This window comes from Medicago sativa, chromosome 7 (genome assembly GCF_051527215.1).
Source record: "Medicago sativa cultivar Bolivia chromosome 7, Bolivia_mono, whole genome shotgun sequence".
In the NCBI taxonomy this organism is placed as follows: domain Eukaryota; kingdom Viridiplantae; phylum Streptophyta; class Magnoliopsida; order Fabales; family Fabaceae; genus Medicago; species Medicago sativa.
The window spans coordinates 72386424-72413678 of NC_140755.1; the positions used below are offsets into that span (position 1 = coordinate 72386424).

At 33.4% G+C, this 27255-nt stretch overlaps 3 protein-coding genes and 1 non-coding gene across 4 annotated transcripts; 3 read left to right on the plus strand and 1 right to left on the minus strand.

Moving 5' to 3' along the window:
• The first annotated feature begins 1700 nt into the window (after positions 1-1700).
• LOC146908227 (soyasapogenol B glucuronide galactosyltransferase-like) lies at positions 1701-8352 on the plus strand. The gene is made up of 3 exons (XM_085727527.1): positions 1701-1830; position 3090; positions 6863-8352. The coding sequence occupies exons 1-3, from the start codon at positions 1720-1722 to the stop codon at positions 8218-8220; spliced, it is 1470 nt and encodes a 489-aa protein (XP_085583653.1). The 5' UTR covers positions 1701-1719; the 3' UTR covers positions 8221-8352.
• Positions 8353-14480: 6128 nt separating this feature from the next.
• LOC146908228 (CASP-like protein 4B1) lies at positions 14481-17321 on the plus strand. Its single transcript, XM_085722369.1, has 3 exons — positions 14481-14951; positions 15094-15229; positions 16954-17321. The coding sequence occupies exons 1-3, from the start codon at positions 14671-14673 to the stop codon at positions 17143-17145; spliced, it is 609 nt and encodes a 202-aa protein (XP_085578495.1). The 5' UTR covers positions 14481-14670; the 3' UTR covers positions 17146-17321.
• On the minus strand, positions 17265-20403 carry LOC146908229 (putative WRKY transcription factor 26). The gene is made up of 5 exons (XM_085722368.1): positions 20079-20403; positions 19800-19985; positions 18501-19099; positions 18231-18392; positions 17265-17994 (listed from the first exon to the last, which is right to left on the minus strand). Exons 1-5 carry the CDS (start codon positions 20307-20309, stop codon positions 17538-17540), a joined length of 1635 nt encoding a protein of 544 aa, XP_085578494.1. The 5' UTR covers positions 20310-20403; the 3' UTR covers positions 17265-17537.
• Positions 20404-24278: 3875 nt separating this feature from the next.
• On the plus strand, positions 24279-24350 carry TRNAQ-UUG (transfer RNA glutamine (anticodon UUG)). Its single transcript has one exon. It is a non-coding gene; the product is annotated as a tRNA-Gln (tRNA).
• Positions 24351-27255: the final 2905 nt, after the last annotated feature.

Here is a 27255-nt window from a genome sequence, read left to right on the forward strand (position 1 = left end):
TGAGATATATTTTGAAACAGAAGGAGTATTTATTTTCCCGGTTATTAGTTGTCGAATAATGAATACGATATAGTTTTGCATTAAATAAAAAGAAACAACAAGGATTTATTAAAAAATGTCAAAAATAAAAAATTGGATTTTTTTTAAAAGATGTGCCGGGAATAGCAAGGAAAAAGTCGAACACAAGGATCACAAAGCTAGATATTTATCCACCAAGTATGCAATTCAAAAGATAAATTACAAACTTAACTTTGAAATTAATGCACTATTAGGCACAATTTCAAGATAGATAAAGTATATCATACTAAATTTCCCATAAAATTTGTATCATTTCACTTCACGGGATGATATCTTCCAAGATTAAGTTTATTTTCTAATTTGGTATTAGGTTAGTTTTGCGATGTAACATAAGTTTTTAATTTCTTTTTAACACATGTTGGGTTTCCGTTTAAATTGATTTAAGTTATTAAAGTAAGATGTATTTTTAATAGATTATTTTGCATGTATATCACATTAGTTTTTGGATTAAAGAACTTTCATTCCTAACTGTGAATAAGCATGTTTATATAGATTAATTTTTATTTTTTTTAAAAACTCTTGTTTAAATACAACCCACTTCAATTTATATTAATTAAACTATATATTTTCTATTGCACTCAAATATACAAAAAAAATAAATTGGAAAAAAGATCAAAAGATGTCATTACAATAATAAAATAATTTAAATAATGTTATATAAATAGTCGATATAGGTTGACACATTTGATAAAGACCGCAAAATCGTGTGTTCAATTTCCATTTCCAGCGTGATTACCTCTTTGTCTCTAAAACCCAAAATGATAAAATAATTTAAATAAATGTAAACAGTTGAATAAAAAACACCTCAAAGATATGTGTATACCCTTTATATATATATATATATATATATATATATATATATATATATATATATAGAGAGAGAGAGAGAGAGAGAGATTTCGACATGTATTTTAAATATTATCAACATTGATTAAAATATAAAAATAAAAAATCAGCAAAAAATTTCCCGTGTAAGGCGCGGGTTTCAAACTAGTACATCTAAAAATACATCTAAATATTTGTATGTGATCTCTTATTTAAGAACAGACCCTTTTTGTAAACACTTTTTACATGATGAGTTTCTCCAAATTCTAGAATATTCCATTAAAAGAGACAATTAAATACTCTCTACGTCTCACAATTATTGTCTTTTTAGTATTTTTTTTCTTTTTCTCAAAATAAGTGTCACTTTACAATACCAATGCAACATTTATTATTTTTTTCCACTATTATTACCCTTATTTATTGAATTTCATTCAACTTAACTACTCTACTAACTACAATTAATCCAAAAAGTTACATTAACTAATGATTGTATTGATTTTGATGTTTTTTGGTTTTGTTTCTTAACAATCGTGCACAAACATTAAACGACTAATATTGTGAGACAAAGAAACAATTAAGGACGTCACATTTAATACCAAATGAGACAATTAACGACTTGATATTTACTACCGACAGTTGGTTACTTATAACCTCGTGATGTGCGAGCATATGGTAAGATGCATGTGATGCGTGGCGTGCGTGAGAAAGATTGAAACAAAGGTACTGTGGACCTGGTTTTTGTATTCGTATGACCATCCTCTAAAATTATTAATACGCACTTGCCACTAGAGTATCTTATCAAAACTTGTCATAAAGATGGAATCTCAATCTCAAAAACTCAATGTTATTTTTCTACCACATGTAACTCCTGGCCATATGAACCCTATGATTGACACAGCAAGATTATTTGCAAAACATGGTGTTGATGTTACTATTACACCATGAGCTTTCTCCAACCAATGAGGAGAAGACACCTGTTACTAGCAATACAAGTAACAATAGCATAGTACATTCTCCAGTTACTTGCAGTACAAGTAACTGTAATGTAGTACAATCTTAGTAGATTGATAGTACAATGCAATGTGTATATATAGTAATTGTACTCCTTTTCTTCAATTAATGAAAATTTCTCTTTGTTTCTCAGTTTCATAATATGGTATCAAGAGCTCTCTTTGAAGAGAGAGTTTGTTACGATCCAGTTTCCGCTGCATTTCTCATGCAATTTTCTTCTCGTTCTTGTTGAATTCGTTGCGAATTCATAGTTTCTTCGTTGAATTCATCGTGAATTCATCATCTTCTCTTTGAATTCGTTGTGAATTCATTGATTTTTGTTCGTTTTTGGTGCAATTCTGGAAATTTTCCAGATTTTTCTACGTCTCTGTTTTCTCGTTCTTCCTTGATTCGCCATGGTTCGTCAACAACCACATGCTGACACTGATTCCATTTTCTACGTTCATCCTAGTGAAGGTCCAAATACAGTTACCGTCACGCCTCTTCTCACCGGTTCCAATTATCTTGCTTGGAGCAGATCCATGCAACGAGCACTTGGCGCCAAAAATAAGCTTGCTTTCATCAATGGATCTACTCCTGAACCTGATGAAGATGATTTGAATAGGAATGCGTGGGAAAGATGCAACCATTTGATCCATTCTTGGATCCTCAATTCGGTTTCTCCCCAAATTGCTCAAACTATTATCTTTCATGTGCGTGCTATTGATGTTTGGGAAGAACTCAAGGATAGATTTTCCAAAGCTGATAGAATTCGTGTTTCTATGTTACGTTCCTCTATCAACAATCTCAAGCAAGGTTCCAATTCCGTTCTTGATTACTACACAGAGATGAAAACTTTATGGGAAGAACTCAACTCCCACAGACCTATGCCTCTCTGTACTTGCATTCACCAATGCAGATGTGAAGCTATGCGTTCTGCACGTGCCTTTCGTTTGGAGGATCAAGTGATTCAGTTCTTAACTGGCTTGAATGAACAATTTTCTGTTATAAAAACTCAAGTGTTATTGATGGATCCTCTTCCTTCTATCAATAAAGTGTACTCTCTTGTGGTTCAAGAAGAAAGTAATAATGTTCAGATTACTCCTCCAACTCCTCATGATGACTCTAATATTCTGGTGAATGCTACTGATACTACACGAAGCTATGGGCGTGGTAAAAGTAATTTTGGTGGCAAGGGTTCAAGGTACTGCTCCTTCTGTCACCGTACCAATCATACAGTTGATACTTGTTATCAAAAGCATGGATTTCCGCCATTCATCAAGCCCAAGTCTTCTGCCAATGCTTCAATTCATGAAGCATCTGATGAAAAGCCTATGAATAATGTTGCTGAGGCCTCTTCATCCTCTTCAAGTGCTGGTATAACTCAAGAGCAATATACTCATCTTGTATCCCTTCTTCAGCAATCAAACTTAAATGCTTCAGCATCAACCCCTGTCAGTTCCAACCATGTCACCTCTCATCCATCCACTTCAGCAGGTATAAACACCATTTCTTCTAACTCTTTACATGTCATTAATCCCATTTGGCTTATTGACTCTGGTGCCAATGAACATATTTGTTCATCTTTGCAATTTTTTAGTGACATTCATGACATTCCTCCTATGCATGTTAATCTCCCTAATGGTCAAACTGTTAATGTTAATCAAGCTGGTACCGTTCATTTTTCTTCAGATTTTCATATATCTCATGTCTTATTTTCTGCACAGTTCAAAGTGAATCTCATATCTGTTTCCAAAATGCTTCAATCTTTATCTTGTTTTGTTCACTTTCATAAATCTGGTTGTATAATACAGGATTTGACAACCAAGAAGATGATTGGTTTGGGTGAACCACATGATGGTCTTTACAAGTTGAAGCTCCCAACCAAATTTCCTCCTTATGTTTCTGTTTCTAAGTCTAGCCATTGTAACAAATCCATTAATAAAGCTTCTGTTTCTAGTATAGATTCTACTTTTTCAATTCCTTTGTCTGCTTTATGGCATTTCAAACTTGGCCATTTATCTCATCAAAGGTTGTCTCATATGAATAAATTGTATCCTGACATTGTTGTTGATAATAAAGCTGCCTGTGACATCTGTCACTTTGCTAAGCAAAAGAAATTGCCATTTCCTCATAGTTATTTTCATGCTTCTTCCAAATTTGAACTTTTGCACCTTGATATTTGGGGACCTCTAGCTATTCAATCTATTCATGGCCATAAATATTTTTTAACCATTGTGGATGATTATAGCAGATATGTTTGGATAGTACTGCTTAAATCTAAATCTGAGGTTTCTTTACATGTCCAAAATTTTATTACTCTCATTGAAACCCAACATCATATCACCCCTAAGACTCTTAGAACTGATAATGGCCCTGAATTTTACCTCCCTGCCTTTTATGCTTCTAAGGGCATCATTCACCAAAAATCTTGTGTTGAAACCCCTCAACAAAATGCTAGGGTTGAGAGAAAACACCAACATATCCTCAATGTAGGGAGAGCTTTGCTTTTTCAATCCAAATTACCAAAATCATATTGGACTTATGCTGTTTCTCATGCAGTTTTCCTTATTAACAGAGTCACCACTCCCCTTTTACACCATAAATCTCCTTATCAAATGTTACATGACTCTATCCCTGACCCTAATGTGTTTAAAGTGTTTGGATGTTTATGCTTTGCTTCCACTCTTCAAGCCCACAGAACAAAATTACAACCTAAAGCCAGAAAAGCAGTTTTCTTGGGATACAAGTCAGGCTATAAAGGCTATGTCCTACTTGATTTGAATGACCAAACAGTCTTTGTTTCCAGAAATGTTACTTTTTATGAACACATCCTTCCTTATAAGCCCATATCTTCACCTTCTTCATGGACCTATTTTCCTTCTATTCCCACTCCTGTCATCTCTTCTTATGATGATATTCCTGTCAATACCTCATCTGACACAGATGCTTCAGTTTCTCCACCTCCTACTCCCATCATACCTTCACCTTCCCCTACACCTCCCCCACCCATTATTCCTCTGAGAACTTCCTCTAGAATAAGACACACTCCCTCCTATCTTCAGGATTTTGTTTGTTCTACCCTTCCTACCAATACCAATATCCCACCAACTAACAATTACTCTCTTTCTAAATATCTGTCTTATGCTAATTTGTCTCATTCTCACTCCTCTTTTGCTTTGTCTCTGTTGCATGATATTGAACCCAAAACCTATGCTGAGGCAAGTAAGTTTGAATGTTGGAGGGAGGCTATGCAACATGAGTTAACTGCTCTTGAAAAGACTGGCACTTGGGAAATTGTGGATCTTCCTGATCACATCAAACCAATTGGCTGTAGATGGATTTACAAAATCAAACATCATGCTGATGGCTCAATTGAGAGATACAAAGCCAGATTGGTTGCCAAAGGGTACACACAGATTGAAGGATTGGACTATTTTGACACATACTCTCCAGTAGCAAAACTCACTACAGTTAGAGTTGTCATTGCTTTAGCATCCATTCATAACTGGCATTTGCATCAACTTGATGTTAACAATGCTTTTCTGCATGGAGAGCTTCAGGAAGATGTATATATGCTCATTCCTCAAGGAGTACCTCAATCCAAACCCAATCAAGTTTGTAAGCTTCATAAATCTCTGTATGGACTCAAGCAGGCTAGCAGGAAGTGGTATGAGAAGCTCACTTCAGTTTTACTTCAGCAGCAATATCATCAAGCTTCCTCTGATCACTCTTTATTCATTAAACAAGCAGATGACAGTTTCACAATCATCCTTGTTTATGTTGATGATGTTATTCTTGCTGGGAATTCAATCACTGAATTCACTAAAATCAAGTCCATTCTTCATGCTGAATTTAAAATCAAAGATTTGGGCCAACTTAAATACTTCCTTGGTCTTGAAGTTGCTCATTCCTCAAGAGGAATCTCTTTGTGTCAGAGAAAATACTGCCTTGACCTTATAGATGATTCAGGTCTGATTGGTGCTAAACCTGTTTCTACTCCTTCTGATGCCAATGTCAAATTACACCATGATTCTAGTTCTCCTTATCATGACATTCCATCATACAGGAGGCTTATAGGCAGATTGCTATATTTGAATACAACTAGACCTGACATAACTTTCATCACACAACAACTCAGTCAGTTCCTCACCAAACCATCACAAATCCATTACAATGCTGGCATGAGGGTTCTCAAATATCTTAAAGGATGTCCAGGTTCTGGAATCTTTTTTCCTAGAGATTCAGAATTACACATTCAAGGGTTTTCAGATGCTGACTGGGCAGGATGTAAAGACACCAGAAGGTCCATATCTGGCCAGTGTTTCTTTATAGGCAAGTCACTGGTTTCATGGAGAACTAAGAAGCAACTAACAGTGTCAAGGTCTTCCTCAGAAGCTGAGTATAGAGCTTTGGCTTCAGCATCATGTGAGATGCAATGGTTGTTATATCTGATGAAGGATTTGCAAATTCAGTGCACAAAGAAACCAGTCATATATTGTGACAATCTTAGTGCTATTCATATAGCAGCCAATCCAGTGTTCCATGAACGTACCAAACACCTGGAGATTGATTGCCACATAGTCAGAGAGAAGGTACAAGCAGGGATTCTCAAGTTGTTGCCAGTATCTTCAAAGGAACAAGTTGCAGACTTCTTCACCAAGTCTCTTCTTCCTCAACCATTCAACAATCTTCTATCCAAGTTGGGAATGGTCAACATATACCAATCTCCAACTTGTGGGGGGCTATTACACCATGAGCTTTCTCCAACCAATGAGGAGAAGACACCTGTTACTAGCAATACAAGTAACAATAGCATAGTACATTCTCCAGTTACTTGCAGTACAAGTAACTGTAATGTAGTACAATCTTAGTAGATTGATAGTACAATGCAATGTGTATATATAGTAATTGTACTCCTTTTCTTCAATTAATGAAAATTTCTCTTTGTTTCTCAGTTTCATAATAGTTACCATTATCACTACACAAGCAAATGCTTTGTTATTCAAGAAAGCCATCGACAACGACACGTGTTGTGGTTATTCCATCAGAACTTGTGTGCTTCAATTCCCTTCAGCACAAGTTGGTCTTCCAGAAGGTGTTGAAAACATCAAAGATGGAACTTCCATCGAAATGCTTGCTAAAATCAGTCATGGAATTGCAATGCTTCGTGATGAAACTGAAATTCTTTTTCAAGATCTTCAACCAGATTGCATAGTCTCCGATATGTTTTATCCTTGGACAGTCGAATCAGCTGCAAAACTCGGCGTTCCAAGGATCTACTATTACAGCTCAAGCTACTTTTCTAGCTGTTGTGCTCATTTTATCAGAAAGTATAAGCCTTATGAGAATTTAGTTTCTCATGACCAACTTTTTTCAATTCCTAAACTTCCACATAACATTGAGATTACTTCTTTGCAGCTAGAAGAATGGTATAGGACTAGAAATCTATTTGCAGATTATTTAGATGTAATATATGAATCAGAAAGCAAAAGCTATGGAACGCTGTATAATAGCTTTCATGAGCTTGAAAGTGATTATGAGCAACTTTACAAGAACACCATGAGGATTAAAGCATGGAGTGTGGGACCAGTTTCAACATGGATTAACAAGGATGATGGAAACATTGCAATAGAGTCAGAATTGTTAAATTGGCTTAACTCTAAGCCTAATGATTCTGTGTTGTATGTAAGTTTTGGAAGCTTGACAAGACTCTCTCGTTCTCAGATTGTTGAAATAGCTCATGGACTCGAAAATTCAGGTCATAATTTCATCTGGGTTGTTAGGAAAAAAGACGGTGGCAAAGTCAAAGATGGTTTTCTTCATGATTTTGAGGAAAGGATGAAAGAAAGCGAAAAGGGCTATATCATATGGAATTGGGCACCACAGCTTCTGATATTGGATCACCCTGCATCCGGAGGGATTGTGACTCACTGTGGTTGGAACTCAATTCTTGAAAGCTTGAGTGTTGGTTTGCCAATGATTACATGGCCAATGTTTGCTGAGCAATTTTACAATGAGAAATTGCTTGTTGATGTGTTGAAGATTGGAGTTCCAGTAGGATCAAAACTTAACAAGTTTTGGTCTGATGTAGATGATGATGATGATCCTTTGGTGAGAAGGGAAGAGATTGCAAAAGCTGTGGCAGTGTTGATGGGGAGAGGAGAAGAGAGTGGAGAAATGAGGATGAGAGCAAGAAAACTTTGTGATGCAGCAAAGAAGAGCATAGAGGTGGGTGGACCCTCTTACAATAATTTGATGCAATTAATAGATGAGCTTAAATCATTGAAGATATCAAGAGGGGTTGAGAAAACAAAACTCAATTAATGAAATGGAGTACTCCGTCCCTATATATAAGATCCTTTTGTCAAAATCACGGGAATTAAGATAGTTGATATTTGTATTAAAATTATTTGTAATCACTATTATTTTTACAATTTTATCCTTTAAGATAGATAATTAGTTTATGTTTTTAACATGCTATTTAATGTTGATTGAAGAAAAATATGTATAATAAATAGGGGTATGTATGTAAAGAAATAATTAATGTAATTGGAAATAGCAAATGGGTCTTATAAAGAGGGACAAAAAAAATTCTCAAAAGGGTCTTATAATTAGGGACGGAGATAGTATGGTTTTTTAGGTTGTAGAGCTAATTGATACTCCCTTCGTCGTTCCTGTATGTAAGTCCCCTTTGCTTTTTTTTACATTTCTTAAGAAAAGTTGTTAATATAATTAATGTGTCTATTTTTTGTGTTAATATTACCAAATTGTCCTTTGTATGTGTATTAAATTTGACTTTTCATATTTCAAGATAAGTTAGTAGTATTAATTAGGGATATGTTTAGGAAAAAATAATAAATACATCTAGTAATTTGAAAAGGGGTTTACATTTAGGAACAAAAATAAAGTCAAATAAGGAGTATTACAAATACGGAGGAACATTATTCAAGTATTTTCTCTTTGAAATGAATTTTCATCATTCTAGTAAAATCAATAAGTTCCACAACCTAGCTTGTTCAAAAAAAAATAAGTTCCACAACCTAAAAAGAATTGAAGAAATAAGAGTTTATTTCTATCCTTAAAAAAAAAAAGAGTTTATTTCTACATTATCTAAATAAGAGTTTGTTTTGAATTTAAAAAATGTTGTCGTTTACCTTTACAGAATAAACTCTTATTCAAAATAAAACTCTTATAATGTAAATGAAAACATTTTCTACATTATCCAAGTAACGTTTTGAACGTAGAAAATGTTGTCGTTTACCTTTTTCTAAATTACATATAATATTGTCAATACTGGCGGGTAAAACCGCCGTAATTTACCGAAAATACTTCCCTCGCTCACATTTATTAGCAAAAAAAATAGTTTTTTAGGTACATTGAATATATGAATGTTCTTGCAACTATTGGATGTTCATTGGATTCTACTTTGGTGTTTTATGGGTCATGCCTGACTCAGATTAGTCATTTGCTTTAAGTTGATGTGTCGAGGATTGCTATCTTTCGTTTGATTATTGCTTAGTTTCCTTTTTTTCCGAGCATCAACCCTCTTTATTACCAATAAGAGCTACTAACGAAAAAGTACAATAGAAATGACCCTTCCAAATTCTTAATTTCTCAAAGAGTTGTTACTCTTATACAGTTTCCATTCGATTATTTGTTGATAAATTAAAACTCTACAAGTACAACACATAAACAGACTAAAACTCTCACACAGTTTCCATTCGATAAATTAAAACGTCAATAAATTAAACTTCCTTTTAGAATGACAAGTTTTCCATTCGAGTGCCAAATTCAGAAAGTCCCCTTGTAGAGGACCCATCTTCTGCTAACGCACAGGCTGCAACATATTTAAGCTCTTCAATTCTTTGTTGAATCCTACTTGATTCTTCTCCAAGCATTAGATCTCTAACCACCTTAGCAATTTCAACTATTTCTGCAATGCCATTCTCATTAAATTTTATCTTCAAACATTGCATACATTGGACAAAGGGTACAGATCTAGTATGTGGCAATTGTGCTAAGTCATTGCATAATGGAAAGTTGTCTTGCGTAAATTTGAAGACTCTAAAAAATGTTAACTTATGTCCTTGGGGCATAAGTTAAGAACTCAAATGTAAAAGTTTTTTCTTAAAAATTATGCATTCAATGTCTTTTAATTTTCATTTTAAGCTCCTTAACGTGTGCTTGAGGACACAAGTTAGCATGACCTTTGTTTTTATCATTAGATATGTTCATGGGACCAAGTGATTTTGTATATGGTCTCTGCCAACATCATCATTGGCTATAGTGTTTTGGATTTCTCACAGTTTGAGGAGTTGATTTTGTTTTGCGTTGTCGCTGCTTTGATTGTTGTGTTTCTCTATGTCGATATGGTATTCTCAATTGCGGTCATTTGTCTGACTGATTTGGTTGATTATTTATTTGATAAAGTTAGTCCCTATTGAATTGGTGCTCTATTATGGTGTCCTTTTTGATAATTCAGAGAGTCATTATAGTACTCACAATGTGTTTTTGAAAAGTTTGCATTGAAGGTAGATTAGAATTTTTTGGTTACTTCTCTCTTTGTTGGTATATTTCTTCATCTCTTTGATTGTCTTCTTCTGATTGGTGGTTGCTCCTTTTTTCATTGTTCTTCTCTCCGTTGGTTCCTTTGGTGTTTTTTTTTTAAATAAAGGTGCTTATAGCATTTCATTAATAATAATATTGTTTTTTTTTTTGAACAAGCCAAAATGAGATATATTAACAAAAAGTTTTGGTCCCTAGCACAAGGAGTGCATTAGGAATCAAAACGAAGTTACATCAAAAGTTCTGTAAACACCACCAACAGAAAAAGAAAATAAAATACATCAGCCAATCCCCAAACAAACAAAGGGATGCTGCCACCACATATGATAACCAAAGGGAAAACAAACATTTTTTGCTTTCATCCAACGAAGAGACGTGATCTTGACTTTCTCAAGTAGTTGCTCTACTGATTTAGCTGTATTGACAAAGAGTCTTTGGTTTCTTTCATTCCAAAGGACCCAAATACCACAAAGCCAAACCAAATGAAGGAAAGACCTACGGGGAGCATAACCACCAAAGATAGGACAATGGATTATTAAATGATTGATATTCTCATTTTGGCCACAACCTGTAACACACAATTGGGAGTCGCTAGTAATTACACCTCGATGAGCCAAATTGTCCTTTGTTGGCCATCTATTGCGGAGAAGACGCCACGCGCAAATAGAGACCTTCAAAGGAACATTTTTATGCCAAGGAGCTTCAGAAAGTACATCGTGATTAAGCATCTCCTGCCTCATGAGCATTTGATAAACACCACGGACAGTATAACCCTCTCCAACATTAGGACGCCATAGCCAAACATCAGTTTCAGCATCCTGCAAAATAACGTTAACAAGCAAACTCCTAATTTCCACCACTAGCTCTTCCTCCCACGCCAACAACCGACGCCTCCACCCCCAAGCTTCACCCTCTTCCCCCCAACCTAACGCATGCATCGCTCCCACAGACACCTCCTTATGAATCGATAAATCATACAACCTCCTAAATCTCACCATAAACGAGACATTCCCCACCCAACAATCAGACCAAAAGAAAGTATTAAAGCCATTACCTAGCCGTTTTGAGATACTCTCTTCAAACCAACTACCACCCTCCACACCTATCCCATTTTGAATTTTCATAATTTCCCTCCACCACGCCGACCCAGTCGACCCTCCCTCTCTCAACCGACCCCTATGTTCCCCATAACGGGAGGACAACACCTTAAACCACAAACCCTCCCTGTCAACTAAACACCTCCAACACCATTTACCTAGGAGAGCAATATTAAACTCCTTCAATCTCCGCACCCCCAAAACTCCAACCTCCTTACTCATGCAAATAGAATTCCAGTCCACCCAAGCAATTTTTCTATGAGGGATATTAAAATAAATGGTGGGACTAGCTCATAATGTGGCTTCTCTTGCAAGAGCATGAACTACGTCATTTGCTCGTCGCCTGTTGAAATCCACCCGAGAGTTTGTAAAGTGGGAAGTGAAAAGTCGTTTGCACTCTAAGATAATATGGCCATATTCTGAGACATTAGAATTGTTATGATGAAAAGCATCATTGGTTGTTTTAGACTCCACCACAAAATCAACATTATCCATCTGCATGTCACTTAACCATTCTAGTGCATAAACAAACCAAGCACTTCGCCAACAGAGACAGGACAAATCGGAGAAAAACTCACAATGTCTGCTAGAACAAATGCGTCATCATCGTCTCACACACACATGCAAATACTTGTACGATTCAAAGTCTGCGAAAAAGACAAACTCTATTCGGCAAAAATCCCCTACATCATCCAAATCATATTATTCACCTTTGGAGAAACTATCATCCTCCAAATACCCGACCAAAAACACCGACATTGCAAATGAGAGGTGTCAACTAATTCGTCAACACACAACCTGTACGCACTACAAAGAGAAACACATACCATTTTTCTTTGCTTTCCAATCAATATGATTAGTATGAACCTGATAAATTAATGGAGTTTGAAGAAAAATAAGACGCAATATCCTCACTAAACACTTGCCTCACTAATAAAATCAGGGACAAAATGTGTTCCTGTTATATTGCCATCAATACATTCACAATTTAATAACCAAGGTTCATCAAGGATAGGAATAGAATTATCTGGATCGGTACACCAACAACAACCACCATGGACAATGAATTATGCCCGAAGAATACTACGCCATACATAACTAGGGTTATGACCCAACTTTGCCATAAGATATCTATTGTTAGGAAAATACCTAGCTTTGAGAATACGAGAAACAAGTAATTGCGACTTTGTTTGAAATTTCCACCCTTGCTTGCCCAACATTTCCAAATTGAAAGTTGATAAGTCCTTAAACCCCATGCTACCATAATTTTTATGCATCGACAACTTTTCCCTAAACATTCAATTGACGCCACGACTAGTAGTGTTACCATGACCCCACCAAAAGGAATTAATCATTCTTTCAATGGTTGTGATAAGAGTTGTCAGTAATTGAAATATGCTCATTGCATAGGAAAGAATAGCTTGCAGGACTGATTTTATCATCACTTCGCGACCCGCCTTAGAGAGGCATTTCCTTCTGTTGGTTCATATGGTTGGTTTGATTGTTTGTTTTGGTTTGGTTTGACTCATCTCTTTGGCCACAATTCTTCATCTATTTGATTAATTCTTTATATTGATTCTTTTGTTTGTTTGATTGCTTCTCTTTATTGATTAATCTGGTTGATATATTATCTTTCAATTAGTTCTTCTATTTGATTGTTCTTCTCCATATTGACCGGTGGTCAACATCGACGCTACGACAACCCACAGTGGTTGACAACAACGCTCCAATTAATGACCTTCACGGCTGTTTGGTTGTGGGCGGCAGAGCGCTAATGTTGACCACCACCATATCAAATTAATATCAATTATTTTAATAATACATTAAATTAATAATATTTTATCATTAAAATTTAAGTTAATTTTAAAATTTTGATTTTTATTCTCTTTTCCTTCAGTATTTTATTTAGTATATTATTTATAATTTTTGCTTTTTTCTTTTTTTATTTATTAAATTAATTTTATAAATTATTAAAATTTTATAAAATGAATGTGTATTTTTATTTGACACGTTTTAATGAACTTTTAAAATAAGGTGGATGGATCTGATTCATCCATAATTTTAGATGGATGGCTCCAATCCAATCTATTAACGAATTATTTGCTTGGTGGGTGCATTGAATGAATTTGATGGGTGATGGATTGGTGGATCAAATCTCAACCTTTAATTTCAACAATTTACTTAAGGGGCTTTACACTTAGGGACAAAACTAATATTAGTAATGCAATGTATATTGTAAAGCTTTTAGAAATCTTATTATGAAGTTTATCGCTAAATAATGTCGAAGCAAATACAATCATATAAAAAAGTGAATGTCGCTAAAAGTGAATGTGAGACATATGGTGTTGGTATGCAAATGTGAGACATATGTCTTACATGAAATGAAAAAGTGAATGTCGCTAAAAGACTCGTTCTTTCAGGAAAAGAAAAAAAAAGTGAAAAGATCCATTTATCAAATGTCTTAAGGGTTTTTTTTTTTATAAAAATATGGTGTCAAATTCTCTCCTTATTGATAAGTAGATAATTAACTATCTAAAAAATCATGTCTCTAGAATGAAGAAAGGTATTTCCAAAAATAGAGTAAAAATATTTAAATGCACTTGTAAACATGTGAAAGGAATAGTCCATCAAAAGCAAGAAAACAATCATAATAGCATTGTAAAATTGAATAAGAAATGAAATGCCACAGTCCAATATGAAAAGTAAGAAAATTAGTAAAAGACAAATTTGATTGGAGTAAACTAATACTATGAACTAGCAATAGCTGGCAATGTTTTTGTCGTACTTGACACTCAACCTCAACAACCAATGAAATTAAGCCACGTCATCTCACTTTTTTCATTAATCCTCTCACATAGTCACATAGCACATTGGTTCTTATCTTGAAATCTCTATTAACTTCCATAACGATTTTACCGATATATTGCCAGCTCAGCAAAAAACAAAACATGTAACACACGAAACTAACCTTAACAAAAATAAAAAAGACAACTCAACAAAAACAAATTTCAGTTTCTTGTTCCTTGTTCCAATCTTGTTCACAATTCAATCTTTTATATCTAAATCCAAACCTTAAAAATCAAATAAAAAAAAAATAAAACATCTTCAGAAAATGTCGAATATAGAAGAAAATTCATCTCCTCCTAAGATACACATTGAGACTCCACCAACAGCGCCACCGGCGTCTGGTGAGGATCATCAGACACCTCACCAGACACCGGTGACTGCAGGGATCGCTGGAATATTGCGGCGATGGAAGAGGGAGGATTTGGTAAAGAGAGGATCATTAGGATTGAGAGGGATCGGTCTGCTATTCTCTCTGATCTCCTTCATTGTAATGGCTAGTAACAAGCATGGTGATTGGAAAGACTTTGATAAATATGAAGAGTATAGGTAAAAATCTTGAAACCCTTTTGATGATTTTGTGTTTAGATTAATGGGTTTGGATCAAAATTTGATTTTTTTGTTTAATTTTTTTTCTGGGGTGTTGTTGATAATTGATGGAGTTGAATTTGATTTTGGTGGATTCTTGTAGGTATTTGTTGGCAATTGCGATTTTGTCGAGTTTGTATACTGGAGCTCAAGCTTTTCGTCAAGTTCATGAACTTTCTACTGGGAAACAATTGATTAAACCAAGAATGGCAGCTTTGATTGACTTTTTTGGTGATCAGGTTTGTTATGTCATTCATTTCTCTTTCATCACATTCATTTCTATATGGTACTACCTATGAAGCACGGACACATGTCTCACACCGACACGACGCCGACACATATAATTACACTGAATCATGTGTTTTTCTCAAATTATTAACGGTGTCGGCGTGTCAGTATCTGTGTCGTGTCCAGTGTCCGTGTTTGTATCTGTGCTTCATAGGGTAATACATTTTTCTGAATATGACTATGATAGTGTTGTTAGTGTCAGAGTAATGTATCAATCAAAGTAATGTGTTGAATTAGCATTAAATTCTCTGAAAACCGATGTGTTGATTAGAGTACAAGTGATTTAGAATGTTAGAAGTTCAACTGCTAGTGATATGAATCTCATGTTCTTAATTGTCATCAATTATGAAGACCAATTAGTGCACTGTTTTTTAATAATTTTGGGTCAAGATGTGTGTCACACTCACTATTGTAGTTTGTAGCTTTATCTGATTGATAGAGATTGATTTTGAACTTCATCAAATTCAATAGTCAAGTTTATATAATCACCAGGGCTGTTCCCAATAATTTAGAGGCCAGTTGTAATTTTGACAATTTTTTCATCAAATTCAAGAGTCAAGTTTATATAATCACCAGGGCTGTTCCCAGCAGTAATAGAGGCAAGTTGTAATTTTGACAATTTTTTCATCAAATTCAAGAGTCAAGTTTATATAATCACCAGGGCTGTTCCCAATAATTTAGAGGCCAGATGTAATTTTGACAATTTTTGTTTGAAAAGAATTGAGAAAAAATCCAACACCATTTATAACGATAAATAATTAAGTTTTAGTTAAATATACGAGTATATGTTCAAACATGACTTTTATCTACAGACAATTAGACACTCAAATATGGACAATGAGTAATTGACGGCAAAATTGTTGTCTTCTAGACTTTCATCTACGGAAAAATAACATTTATCGACCGATTTTGTCCGTGGGTAAAAGTGTTATTTTTTTTATCTTACACCCCGACGATTATACCCCTATCCCTACAAATATTTGAGGCCTCCTTAAATTGGAGGTCCAGATCCGTAGAGCTCCTTGCTCTTGCCCAAGAACGGGCCTAATCACCTATCTGAAATTAGTTTATCATATATCACCTGTTGTGTGGGAGATTTCTGTGGCAAATTTATTTTGAAAAAAGAAGGACCTTTCATTTTCAGACTAGTGTTAACTTTACTTATTTATTTAGCAGATTTCAAAAGTAATTAATCTTTGAGCTGTTGATAATCACCTTTAGTCTTTGTGTCTAAACTAAGAAATTGAGCTATAACCAACCATGAAGAGACTGGTTTGGAAACTAGTGACTTCTCTACGAAGTTACCTTTATGAAAGAAGTGAAAATGAAAACTAATTTAACATCAATTGGTTTTGAAAAGTGTTTTTCTAAGGTCTCATTCAACTTTCAAATGTCAATGACCTTTCAAGTGTTTCAATAATGGAAAAAAAATTAAACGAACTTGATTCATTGATTTAGAGAAGTCAACAAATCCTTTTGAATTTGACCACCACAAAATTCTAATGACTCCTGTGTGTGTTGAAACTTCATTTTGAATAATTCAAAGCTTTATACACATTTGTTTATTCAAAAACCTTATGACTAACTCTTCAATAACGTTATGTTATCTTTTGTAAGACTATGAAATGGTAGCAATTTGAGCTAAGCTTGAATATTGGCCAATTTTTGGTTGCAGATAATGGCATATCTTTTGATATCATCGGCGTCTTCGGCAATTCCAATAACGAATAGAATGAGGGAAGGTGCGGACAATATATTTACAGATGCTTCAGCGGCAGCCATTAGCATGTCGATTTTCGCCTTCGTGTGTTTAGCAGCATCGGCTCTCATATCTGGCTACAAACTATCAACTCAATCTTATATCTGAAACTACAACAAAATTCTCCATACACTGTTTCATACTTCAGTTTACTTGTAAATCACATTTATCTGTATATCACTGTTGTGAAAGGGAGTCAGAAATTCTTCTCCCTGTGAAATTGTATGTAACAATGAAAGATTATGATATTGATTTCATATACAAATAATATATAATTTTTTCAACTTGAGAATTTTTCCTATAAAACCAACAAAAGAATAACAGTGCTCATTAGTCAGCTCATTTTTTGTATCTCCTATGGATGTAGTGCCTGTGACTAAGATCATTCAAGTAATCAACTAAACATTGTATCTATTCTCTCCTATGAATACAATAACTAAAATTCTACATGCTATACAAAAAAGATATCGAAGATAACATATGAAGTTCTGGCCCCATGTTTAGAAGTCGTTTGACAGAAATGACTGAAGGAATGAGTCGTCCTTCCTCTCATCCTTGGCCTTTAAGTATGCAGCATCTGAGTATTGTGAATGATTGGCTGCTGAATCCATCGATCTTCCGAGAGATGAATACCCGAAATTTCCATGACCCTGCAACATGTCCTGTGGAAATGACTCCTGATTTCCGTTGGCAGGAAGTCCGGTATTATTATAAAGTGAATTGGTGAAACTTGCTGAATTGGAATAACAGTTCACCGCTGAGGGCCTAATAGGCGCTGGTATGCTGCTGTTGTTCAGAGAATTTCTGTTCAGGTTGTAACCTGCAGCACCGCGTGCTGCTGGTACGTCATGGTTGTGTTTCCCTTCGTAAGTTGTGATCACGGCTTTGATATCATGTGCAGCTCTTTCAACATGTTTTCTCACATTACAGCCAGGGGCAGTGCATTTGTAATAGCTCCTGCAGATTTTAAACAAATAAATAAGTTAAGGTGTTGGTAATAGCAACAACTTGAAATGAATTTGTAATTCTAAATTGCAGTCTGCAACCGTAATTTCAGCCGCAATATAACAGTTTTAGAGGTTTCTGCAACAGCAGCAACCACATTTTACCGCAATATAAAGGTTCACAGTGTAACCATAACCGCAAATTAGAACTTATCGACTAAAGGGTCTTTGTTTCCATGAGTTAATTACCTTGCATTAGGATTTCCTTTAACAACTTTCTGTCCATATTTCCTCCACCTAAAGCCATCATCAAGGATATCAATTTCACTTGTAGTTTGAACTACAACTCTCGGTTCTTTAACAGTTCTACTAGCTGAGGCACAATAGCCATCATTTTCATTATCACCCTTCCTGCAACAAAGAAAAATCGCAATTAGTTCAACTAAATTAAAATGCACTAAACAATTCCACTCTAAAATCATGAATGACGTATTAGACCTTAAATTGTTTATATCTTACCATCTTTTCGCCTCTGGTACAAGGGCGTTGTCATTTCCTCCAGAATAACTAGTTTGTGATGTTTGTTCAAAATCTTCCTCTCCAGCAGAAGCCGAAGAATCTTCTTGTATGGAGACATGATCCATCGCTGATTGATCAGAAATTCCGGAGTTAGTGCATGATGAAGTAGGTTGAGAGTTTGTTCTTCTATTAGACTGAGGCTTAGGGTGGTTGTGAGTTCCCTTATACACAATTTCAGTAATTTGTCCATCTAAATCCTTCTCGACTTTTTTCTTCATTGAGCAATTTGGATTCGTGCACTTGTAATAACTACGCGGATTTTCGCTTCCTTTCACTTGCTTCTGTCCGTATTTTCTCCAATTGTAACCATCTTCTGATCGCCTTTGTTCTCTAACAGATTGAGATGGATTATTATTGTAGTTATAATAACCGGATCCAGTAACTGAATTACTATGTATTTCTGGTTTGATTGGTAAAATTTCCGAGGAATAGCTCTGAGTTGATTGGAATTCAGATTTCGATGCCGTCCTCTCGGATGAAAAATCTGTTTGCTTTGTAGGTTCATTGAATTTCCATATATCTTGTTTCTTAACCTGTTCCTGAAGTTCAAATAAAACAAATATTTAATTTAATTAGAATACAACAATCACCGAGCCTTATTCCACTAAGCAGGGTCGGCTACATAGTCCAAATTATGCCACAATGTTCTATCACAAACCATATTTCGGTCCAATAAGCTAAACCTTGTTTTACTTTAAGTTGTTGTTGTGATTATTCAACATGATAATCATTATGATATAGTCTATTGATTATCAAATGCATGGAAACACACATTGAAATATTTTCAACCTAAGACTTAAGAATATACTAGTAAAGTTTTTAGCCTTGTTTGAACTATTCAACAAACCTTGTTTATACTAAAACAAGAAAAAGAAAACAAAAAGAAAAGTACAAATAAGCAGAAAATAAAAAACTCCATCAAAAACAGTAAACAAAAAACAAACTGACCCCACAAGCAAAACAAACCACAAGCCAATAATGTTAGAACAAATAAAGCTATGTTTGGATAAACAGCTTAATTAAGTGTGTTTATAACATAAGTGCTTTTGTATAAGCTAATTTCATAACAGAAGATAAAATAAAGTCAAACTTTTACACATAAGCTATAAGTTATATTTAGAAATAAGCTGAAAACAGCTTATTAACATGTCATAAACTCCAGAAAAAAGCAAAATTAATTCAAACAAGCCCTAGATAACACACAAAATGATACTTGTTTAAGAAAAAAACAGTGCTTACCTGTTGAAACATGTTTGTGGAAGATTGAAGAACAGAATCAGGCTTAGTTTGAGTTGGAAAAGAGAACTCAGAGAAATTCTTCTCATCCTTCTTATCACCACCTTGTTGCTCTTCTTCACCTAAACTGTTCTTGTTCCAGTTGAAGCTTTGGTTAGCAAAAGCCTCAGTAGTTGGAGAAGCAAAAACCTAAAACATAAACAAAACACAACACAGTTAGAAATGTCATAAAACATGTTATTTTCCTAAACAAAACAAGAATAAGAGAGTTAGAAACTTTACATTTGGAGAAGAAAGAAAGAAAGGTGAGATCAAGAAATCAGTAGGACTAAAAGTAGATGAAAATGGTAAGTGAAAAGAAGGTGATGATGAAAGAGGTAATGAAGGTGGTTGAACAGATTTGAATTTAGGTGCATCATTAATTGGACCAACTTGGTTATTATGATTATGATTATTATTAGTATTAAGTTCAAAAGTTTCCCAGTTATGATATTGATGATCATCCATAGTCATGTTATGATGTTATGATATTGGTATGATATTTGAGTTCGTCAAAGAAAAGAATTAAAGTCTTAAAGTTATGTTATGAAATGTGAGGTTTGGTGGTGAAGAAAAGGTTATGTAGGTTTGAATATATAATGAGGAAGAATATTGATGTAAGAAGAGGAAACAAAGAGAAAATAAGAGGAGAGGTGAATGATTGAAAGATTTAATGTGTTGAAAAACTTGTTGGAGTAGCTAAAGTCTTGGAAGGTGTTGTTTCTCAGAAGGTGAAGATTTGTTTGACCGTGGAATAACCATGCTTGGTCAATGGTCAAAGCTTGTGGATTTGACTAGGCTTAGAGAGAGAAAGAGAGAGAGAGGGTTTGCACTTTGCATGATACATGTCTAATAATGTTCTTTTTGATATATTTTATTTTTTACAAAGAGTAATGATATTTTGACATCCATTTGATACAACTTTGTTGACAACTTTGTTTTTCTCACTTCTTATTGGTCAAAAACAATGGAGAGAGAAAAAGGAAGAGAGAGGATAACAACATCATGTGAGTATGAGAGAGAAAGTTGTCTAAAAGTTGTCAAAAAGCAGTTGTCAAAATATCATTTCTCTTTTACAAAATGGTAGTACTATTGTTAGACCATTTACAATAGTTCAACACATTCAACACCCTTCAACACCCACTTTTTCAATTCCCAACACTCCACATCTTCTTCTCTCTCTTAATTCAACACTCATTCAACTTTAACATCTCCAATGGTTTTTTTCATTCAACACTCTACCCCACCACCTTTTATTTCTTATTCTTATTTAATTTTATATTTTTGTTTTTATAATTACATAAAATTATAATTATTGATTATAATTAAATTAAAATAAAGAAATAATTAACAATTACAATTATCGATTATTATTGGGATCAATTTCACTAAAAAGAAGATTAAAATTTCACTTAGTTTGCTAATAGAAAGATAATAATAAGATGAAGATAGTGAAAAACTTGATTTTTTTTCTGTGTCCAAATCAAATGAACCAAGTCTCTATTTATAGAGAAAAAAAAATTATGAATTTTGGTATAAATTTTTTTTTTTTAAAATTAATTTAAAACAAAATAGTTGAGGTCCAATTATTTAAATTATAAGAATCCGGGCAACCAGTATAAGTGTAGCACGTGTCCCTTACCCTTCCAAAATTCATCTTCTCTCTCCATGCTCTGCAGTTCACGCGTGTTGTCTGTGAGTGTAGCACACGCTCCAGATTTGGTCCAATCACGTTTCGACACGTGGCAGATCGTGCAGATTCAATTGTGTTGAATGCATTCATCCTCTCTCTCATCCATGTCACACTTCAACAAGCTTTCAACAAACCATTGGGAAGGAAAGGCATATTGAAACTCACATTAAACAGACCATTGTAAATGGTCTTAGTAAAAAATTTGTTGTAAATTTAACTTCCTATATGGTCTAAAGTATTTTTTTAAAGTAACGCTAACAACACTCTCTTTTTAACACTCTCTCAAACACTTACTTTATTATTGGTTTAAATCAAGGTGAGTCTACACATTGAAAATGAGTTTCATTTAAAGTGGTGGGACATACATTAATTTCATCCAATAAGAAAGTGGGTGTTACATAGAATGTTGAAAAGAGAGTGTCCTTAACATTACTCATTTTGTTAACTTTAGGTTTTGTTTGGTAAAGAAAAATAAAGAAGGCTTAGTTGCACTTTTTTCCCTATCTTTTGCTAATTGTGCATTTTTGCACCCCCTCTTTTTTTGAGCGATTTTGCACCCTATCTTTTTGCCCCCTTTCTGGTTAGATGAACCTTCTTCTGTTTAATTGCAATTTTGTCCCCTATCTTTTTGTCAATTGTGCGATTTTGCACCCCCTCTTCTTTTTTTTGAGCGATTTTGCACCCTATCTTTTGTCCTCTATCCCCTCTTTTAATGATGATTTTGTACAAAACACAATTGGCAAAAGATGTGATGCAAAATCGCTCAAAAAAAAAGGGGTGCAAAATCGCACAATTAGCAAAAGATAGGGGGAAAGTGGAATTAAGTCAATAAAAAATAGTCGATAAGCTATCTTATAACAAATGAATTTATAGGAAATATCTGATAACTTAACTCTAATTGAATTTGTCGAGTTTGATAAAATTAATTAATAGTTAAACTAATTTTATCAAGTTAAAACATTTGGTACTAATGTGCCTTTGCTTTTTACAAAATAGTAGTACCACTGTTAGTGAATTTTTTGTTGTAAATTTAATTTCCCATGTTTCTAAGCTTTGTCTTAAGTATTTTTATTTTTATCAAATTAAGTTGTTCTAAAAATATAATTAAACTTATTTTTCTCTTTGTAGCTTTAGAAAAACTAAAAACATATATTAAATGAATACAATTTGATATTATACTAAATAAAAATTGAGGATTGTAACAAAATAGTAATAATTAATTTCATGTAACCAAAAAATAATAAAAAATGAGGATAAATTAGTCTATATAAACATGTCTAAATTTATTATTTTTTTAATACATGCGCTTAAAATTTAATTTTGTTATTTCTTAGTAAAAATTAATTTATATATTTTCTATTAAATTAAGAATTTTATAAAAATTAGTGAAAAAGTAAAAAATAAAAAAAAAAACAATGCGAGAAACTAATGCCTCAGGAATTAAAACCTTGTAGCATCAACTAAACATATACATAGATAGGAGAGGGTGAGTATTGAAGATCATATAGGTTCATGAGAGACCAAATCACTAATTTTAGCAAGATAGACAACATTTGAATTTCCTTTACGCAGCATGTGAGGATGCCATTCTTATAGAAAGCATGTATCAATTGTGGTCTAATTGAGGAGCATATTGACGAGGAGAAGGCACACTCTCATTAATAAAATGCAATGTAATTTGATAATCAGACTCATAAATCATGTTCATATAGTCATGATCCTAAGCAATATCTAAGCAACATGCGATTTCAAATTGTGTTGAACGTAAAACTACAGCTCCCTACGAACCTAGTGATCTAACCACTTTAAAGAATTTATGAGTAGGCCACCAAAATTAAACCCCGTTGGATTACCGATAGAACTCCCATCATTGTTCACCATAATCACATTCTTTAGAAAGGTTGTCAAGAAACCAATCTAGAGCTTAAGATGCTATTAGAGTTTTGAGCATGCAACGCTCAACACTTAGATAAAGTGTTTCACTTTCACACCTCAGTGACATAATTTAGACTCTTCAAATATCTTTCCACAACGAGATTTCACTCATATTCAAAGTTGACTCCATATCAACCAATATATCGGGCATATGTGAGTGCGTAGAGTATGCCTAAAGCTTTGTCTCCTAACACAAAAAAAAAAAAAACACAATAGTTGGAATCGAGCTATATGATGGACTTACTTGGATCATTTCTAACACAGGCTCATGTTCACCTAGTCGTTGAATCGTATAAAATTTGGATCATCTCTAACACAGGCTCATGTTCACCTAGTCGTTGAATCGTATAAAATGCATACTCAATTTTTCCTTTATTAATGCCTACAAACGATTTAGACCAAGTAGTAGGAATACAAATTTTTTTGTTTGAAAAAACTCAACGGCAAAACACACACATAATAAGTTCAGGAAAATGGGTGTTCGAAGAGACCCTCAAACATATCAAATCTCTTTGCACCTTAAATGAATCTATAAGATAGTTTCGCGAACGGTAAACCCCTAAAAATTTACTTTCTAGTCCAAAGCCATTCATCAATGCTTCTCTTGTTTTTATTTTTTTGACGGGGACAATTGCTTATTTTACTGCACATATTAATAAAATTGTTATATTTTAGTTTAATATAAAATAAATAAGTATTCACGTTTTAGTTTTTCGTTTATCTTCGTTTTATTATTGGTAGTTGTCATGCGGATTTAATGATGTAAACGATAGCATAATACAAATAAGGAATCACAAGCATTATTAGCACAAATGGGTTCTATGGTGTAGTGGTTAGCACTCTGGACTTTGAATCCAGCGACCTGGGTTCGACTCCCGGTAGGACCTGTTCCGTCTTTTTTATTTTTTTTATTTTATTTATTTTTCTGGCTCTATCCTATAATTTCGTGAATTAAAAAATTAAAAAGTTTAAAAATATTTTATTTTTTTGTGAATAAAAACAGTTTAAAATGATGATAGTAAAACACTTATTTTGCGGTTTATTAAATGTGTCTTAAATAACTCGTTTCAAACTTGACTGGATCACATGTTTAATAGGGTATTTTAAGGTTTTAAAACTTATCATCTCATATTAATCTCACAGGACTTTACCAAAATAAAAAATTACATCACATTGTCACTTTTTTAACTTAGTTCTCAAAATATCTTTTTTTTAAGAAGAAGCTAGTTCTCAAAATACCTTAAAAAATATCTAAATTCTCGTGATTTAATTGAACGGATTTGTAAAATAAATTAAATTATCCGTGTATATAAATTAAATTATATTTTATTTATAACTAATTAAACCAAACGAACAATAAAGTTATAAAATAAATAAACATGGTTTGTGTCTGGAAAGATATTTTTTTGTTGCAACCAAAAAAAGAATGGAAATCATTTGGGCCTATAACCATAGAAGAAGTCTAGCTCCTTACTTCCACACTTTATATAAACAGAACATAGTACCCCTGACCGTAACACTAAGACAGTAACAGATGCACAAGAAAAAGTATGGAAGCAATCCATTTGTGGTAATAAAAAGTACAGATAATGAAATAAGTAGAAAGTAGAATTTCAGAAGAAAGAGAATAGAAAGTTTATAGTGAGAGAGTAATCTTCACAAATTCCACACTTCTCTTCCTTACCACATTCAGTTATATAATCTCCCATGCTCAATGCAAAGGCACATTTGTGATTTGTCAAACATGGTCTGTTACAACTAACTTTGCTATAGAGTTTGTTGTAAACATGAGATTCCAAAGTTTGTTGTAAAAAGGCAACAATGTATATTATTTGCAAAAATTATGTATTTGTGGGAGAGGCTGTATAATGTAAGCATATTTTTTTTGGGTAGTGTATAATGTAAGCATCTAATAACCAATTACAATGCCTTCATATGCATTTATCTTCTTTATCTCTTACTTTTGCTCACTTTCTCTATTTGTGTGGATAGATCACATATGTTCCATTCCAAGTATGGGAAAATTAGATGGATTTGGCTTATTATCACATCAAGCCAAATACTTATCACAAAAACACACACACACACACTTATATATTTAATAAAGCCAAAAAACATAAGTTGTTTATGAAGTAATAAAAACTTTTAATTAAAAAAGAGGTTGGTTAGCTGTTTTGAACTAAGAGATTAAAAGAGTTGAGGAGTTTGAGGTTCACGATTCAATTCTTGACAAGGAAAAAATTATTAAATCAATGTTTGGTTTGACGTCCAATCACTTTTAGTCGCGTTTGACAACTCTTCAACCATGATAAAATAGAAGCTAGATGTAGTGGTTTTAAGACAAACGCACCTCAATTGCCAATTTTCAGCAAAAACAAACAAACTAAAAAATACTAACAATTAAAATTAACATTTGTCATTAATGAAAACTTCAATTAATAAACAAATTTTAAATATACTCTGGTCTTTTTTTGGTCTAGTCACTTATTTATTCTCTCTTCACTTATGTAAGTGTAAAATAATTTATAAGGTAAATGTATAATAAACAAAAAAACTAGTAAATGTAACATTGAAATATGAAAGTCAGACATAAAAAAAAAAAACACACACACACACACAATTCATGTAAAAAAAAAAAAAAAAGGACAACTTTTTACTGCTGGTCAAATTCAGAATGCCCTTGTTACAACAGCATCCACCATCTTAGAAATGTGAAAAGAAAAAGACTACAAATATTGCTACAATTTCAGCTAGGAAAAAGAACATGGATATGGTTGAAACATTTAACTAATTAATACTCTCTCCCTCTCATAATTATTGTCTCTTTAACATTTTTTCTTTTTCTCAAAATAATTGTCACTTTACGATATCAATGCAACATTTACTATTTTTTTCCACTATTATACCCTTATTTATTGAATTTTATCCAACTTAACTACTCCAATAACTACAATTAATAAGGGTGTTTTAGTAAATGCTACTAATTTTACCATTGAAATCAACACAATTAATCATTTCCTTAACAATCGTGCATAAACCTTAAACGACTAATATTGCGAGACAGAAACATAGCCATGTGCTTCCCACATGTATGAGAAGAAGTTAACATAATTCAGTGTTTTTACTGCAAAATTCAGCGTTGGTTTTGTTACCCGACATATGCAATCGGTAGCAGCCAATCCTCTGAAAGACTGAAACAATAGTGAAGATCTGCAGGCCGTTGCTGAATTAATGAATATCACCAGAAGCTTTACAGTATTTAGATAAGATTATTTGTAAATTTTATTCATAGTGTTTTATAGGATTAATTTGAGAATTTCTAATTTAAATAAAAAATACCTCCCCCAATTTTGTTAAAAAAAAAAATATAAATCCCTCCCCCAATTATCATATACACAACCACCTCTCCTGATATTTTATTACTTCATCCCCCTTAAAATAAGTGTCGTTTAATTTTAGCAAAAGAAATTTGTATAAAAATAAGTGTTGTTTCACATTTTCAATGCAATATATACCTTTCATCTTCCACAACCTTAAATTGATCATGATAGATACTCTATCCAGTCCTATTTATAAGAAAAATTTAACTTTTTAGATTCATTGATTAATTGATGAATCTTGTTTAGAATATAAGACCAAATATATCATTTATGCAATAAATAAAAAAGTTAAATGTTTCTTTTAAATAGGATCGGAGGGAGTAATTTATTTCAACTTTATCCATAATTAATAACGTGCACACTACTTTATAATCATTAAATTCAACTATATAATTATGACAATTGAAAATAA